At 40.9% G+C, this 3,988-nt stretch overlaps 1 protein-coding gene across 1 annotated transcript; it reads right to left on the minus strand.

The window, feature by feature from the left end:
• Positions 1-1,589: 1,589 nt before the first annotated feature.
• rps28 (ribosomal protein S28) lies at positions 1,590-3,532 on the minus strand. Its single transcript, XM_076296069.1, has 4 exons — positions 3,464-3,532; positions 3,152-3,199; positions 1,929-2,058; positions 1,590-1,690 (listed from the first exon to the last, which is right to left on the minus strand). Exons 1-3 carry the CDS (start codon positions 3,500-3,502, stop codon positions 1,936-1,938), a joined length of 210 nt encoding a protein of 69 aa, XP_076152184.1. The 5' UTR covers positions 3,503-3,532; the 3' UTR covers positions 1,590-1,690; positions 1,929-1,935.
• Between the last annotated feature and the right edge of the window lie 456 nt (positions 3,533-3,988).

Below are 3,988 nucleotides of genomic sequence, written 5' to 3' on the forward strand. Positions count from 1 at the left end.
TCCTGTGCTTGGCCAGTTGATGATGCAGTGATGTTTCTTCCACTTGCAGATAATGGCTCCAATACTGCTTGCTGGATGATTCTGAAGTTTTGAAGTGCATCTGTAACCAGTTCCATTGATGTTTTGCAACAATACGGTTGCAAAGGTCTTGGGAGAGCTCTTTGCCTTTACCCATCATGAAATGTTTCTTGTGTGACACCTTGGTAACAAAAAACCTTTTTATAGCCCACCAGTATGTACTAACCCAGCTTATATAAATTTGCACAGATAGGAGGGATAATATAGATTCCAGTTTGTTCCTTGTCATTCCCTGCCTTTGTGTACTGCTTTTTCTTAGCGTGTTCAATACTTTTTTACTCATAAGACTACTTTTAGACATTAATGTTTGGATTTTTATATATGTGTGGATTACCTAAGTTAATACTAATGTCCGGTGAAAATTTCATGCGAATAGCCTCACTGAAAGTATACTTACTGAAAAAAATGTTGACGTTCCCCCCGCTGTATGGATAGTCGTAATGAGTTGTTTAAGGAACTGTACACACATTAGGGGGGGGGGGGGCAACCTGTGAAGGCATTTATCAAAGCAAGGGGGTAAACAAAGTTTAAGGTTTAAGAGATCTGCACTATTGTTTTTCATGAGTGCTTTGTGAAGCCTGTAAGATTATGTCCTATAGTGACCCCAGCTTGTTTTTCCAGAAATCTAATCTAGGAAGAGAAGCTGGGCCTGAAGAAAAAAAACTAAACATCAGGAGCAAAACTAGTTTGGGCTAGCCACAGCTGTTGGGATAAACATCATGTATGACTCCCATCATCTGTCTGCAGTTGGTGGGAACAGATATAAATCCAACTCCATCCGGGAATTCCAATTGGGTAACTACGTGTGGCACAAATGTTGTTTTGCTCAAACTGATATTTTGAAGCATGATGGCATTTGGCTTCAGTGCCATACTTCGCACACCAAAATCTTTCCCAAACATGTACATGTTACACAGTAGATTACAGCGGGTTACAAAATGAAACATGACTTGTAAAGCTAGCATCATTATGAAATACTAAAGCTGCAAGGTAGACAATCTTTATATTGTTGCATTGAATGAGTAGCAGTGACAAAGAAACTGTCTCCTTAAAGAAAGTCACTGAAAGAACAGGGCGAATCCAGAAGGCACCTTTCCAATTGCCATTTGTGGAATCGATACGCCCTCTTGTGGACAACAAGGGATTTGCTATACTAGAACTGGGACAGAACTGACACAAAAATATGGGCATGCAGTTTCTTCATGCCATTATGGCTTTTTATATAAACATTCAGCCCCAATCGCAGCACTGCAATTTTTATTTTTTCTGAACACATTGCTTGTTATTTAATTATCTCTGGTAATGTGTGTGCTGTACTGGGGACATAAGACATGCCTGTTGTCCTTTGTGAATGCACACAAATAAAACTAGACCAATGTCTAGACCAACAAAAAAACATGGATGTCTGGAGTCTCTTGCTTGCTCTCTCGCCCACACACAGAGCATAATAACAAAACTAACTGAATGGCTGCACAGAAATGACGGTTTAAAAAAACACCATTGCACCAAGCAAATGTCAAAAATCCAATTTTATTTGTACAAATTTCCTAAACACAACCACAGCAGAAGGTGCTTCTCCAGAACACATACTGGGTCCAATCTCAAGAGACATCTGCAAGAGAATAAATTGCTGCCATGAATCAAAGGATAAATACAGTTGGATATACAAATTATATGAAAGCACCATTTTTCAAATCAACCGAAATGGTCCATCTGTGTTCAAAAGCTTTCATTAACATCTTGAGTGCTAATATTAGTGAATCTGTAAAGAGAATAGCATTTCTGCTGGGTTACAATGTAGAATGTAGAATGCTAGAATGTAGAATGCTTGACTGTTTGCTGATACTCACCCTCTGCCTATCGCAGCCTCCTGGCTTCCCTCTCAGACTCCAATAGAGTGAGAACATCACCCTCACGCACTGGACCCTTCACATTCCTGATGATGGAGCGATTGCTGTCATCCATAAACTCAACACGCACCTGCAACCCAAACACGTCACAATGTGACCCGTCATAATAATACATGGTTCCACAGGCAGCAGGGCAGAGTCCCATCACATTCCTGGGCACAGTCATTCAGCAGGTTTTCAGATGGAATAGACACTGTGCTGCAGTTATGAAGGCGGCCCAGCAGGGCATGCATTTCCTCCAACAACTCAACAGGTTTACAGTTTAGGTTGCCTCAAACACTGCAGGCTCAGTTCTACACTACTATAACAGAATTCATCATTACATCCTTCATCTGCGTCTGGTTCAGCACACCAAACTTTAACTGCAGCGAACAGTGCGATCTGTCGAGGAAATAATCGGCTGTCGGCTCCCCACCCTTGAGGGCCTTTACTCATCTGAGGAGGGCGAGTAAATTCATGACAGACTTCCATCCTGGCCACTCTCTCCACCAGCAGGTTTTATCTCAGTGGAGACCTACAGTGAGAGCCCTAAAGAACCAGGCTAATGGCTAACTTGATAGCTGCTCCTCCTTCCCTTGGTCCATAACCCTCCTGAGCATAGAACGTTCTGCCATTCCTGTAAACTACTGGTCGTCATGTTTAGTGTTGTTAGAGCACATGCGCACTTCCAGTTTGTTTGAGTATGATATAATCCCTCCTATTCTCCCCTAAAGATTTCAAAGCAATGTCTCATATGTGCTGGCTGACAAAAAGTGTGACCACCACACACACACAAATAGTAGCTATTTGTAGAATGCAAGTTCTCTGAACTTCTGTGTGCTTGTTTCATAGTGAACAGCAACTTATGTTACAAACAACTTTTTGTTTCTCCATGCTTTTAAATATCTTAGGCAGAATCTGACATGCTTACATACTTTTTTGTATATTTTGACTGAATTTTGTCACCTACAGTTTTGGCAACACTACAGAATATATGTGGTATGAATGTCCAGTCCCTACACATTTATTCATAATAAGTAACTGAAAGGCAGGTATGAGTCGAGTTTCTGATGCCTCCTAATTATTAAATGTTACGGAGGGACCCCTAACGCTCTCCAAAGGAAAAAGCTAACTTGCCCAAACCATGTTGGCTGAAAGGGACTTCAATCCGACTGAACACTTACCTGGGTGCACTGTCCCTGGGAGCCGGTTCTTCCGAGCACCTTGGTGACCTAATGACAATAATAAACACACAGATAAAGTGTTGAGTCTTACAACCTGAAAACATAACTGAGGCTAACTTAACAAGTGACTATCTACGTTAGCCGGCTAACGCCTACGACACGTTTAGCCAACAGACAAGGCCCAATCGTCTGTTAAAAGCCAGATACATAAAGTTCCAACGCAAAACTGGGTTAAATCTCAACTGTGACAGACAAGCATTTAAAATAATCATATTATGTGGGAATCCACTCAATATAATAACAGTTTCATACTCTGGCAAGCTTGATAGGCTGTACACGACTGGCGTCCATGCTAGCTGCTTGAATTCGAAGAGGAAGTCACGTGACGTGAGGCATGGTTATATTAAAATCCGACTAGCTTGGTTAAAGGCCACAACATTGGTAAGTAGACTGTATTATGGGGGCATTGTGTGACGCTTGTAACTAACAAAGTAGATTACATTGTCTAAATTATTAATAAATATGTGGGTTATGGAGAGAGAATATCTAAAATGCGGTTACACTGGCTGGACCTGGCCATGCTCGATAGAGTTTAGTGCCTCTGAATAACCTGGTGCACAAAGAATAGTTGACAAAAGTAAATAACCTAGATGTATTAATTTGAGGAAGACTGCAGACTTTGTGTAATATGGAACTTAAATCCCTCTTTAAGCCACTAATTTATACAAATGTCCTTACTAAATGTGTGCACCAAGCATCCAGATATAGGCTATGATAGATAGATAGATACTTTATTCATCCCCAGGGAAATTTTAGGCATTTAGCAGCTAATACAAC

This window comes from Alosa pseudoharengus, unplaced genomic scaffold, assembly GCF_046254945.1.
Source record: "Alosa pseudoharengus isolate Yale_2024_CS ecotype anadromous, Long Island Sound unplaced genomic scaffold, YU_APseudo_1.1 YU_APseudo_1.1_scf_2, whole genome shotgun sequence".
Classification (NCBI taxonomy): domain Eukaryota; kingdom Metazoa; phylum Chordata; class Actinopteri; order Clupeiformes; family Clupeidae; genus Alosa; species Alosa pseudoharengus.

Coding starts and splice junctions, on each gene's coding strand:
- rps28 (XM_076296069.1), bottom strand. CDS start 3,502: ATGGACGCCAGTCGTGTACAGCCTATCAAGCTTGCCAGA. Junction 3,200..3,463: donor AGCCTATCAAGCTTGCCAGA/GTATGAAACTGT, acceptor TATTGTCATTAG/GTCACCAAGGTGCTCGGAAG. Junction 2,059..3,151: donor CCCAGGGACAGTGCACCCAG/GTAAGTGTTCAG, acceptor TTTGGGTTGCAG/GTGCGTGTTGAGTTTATGGA.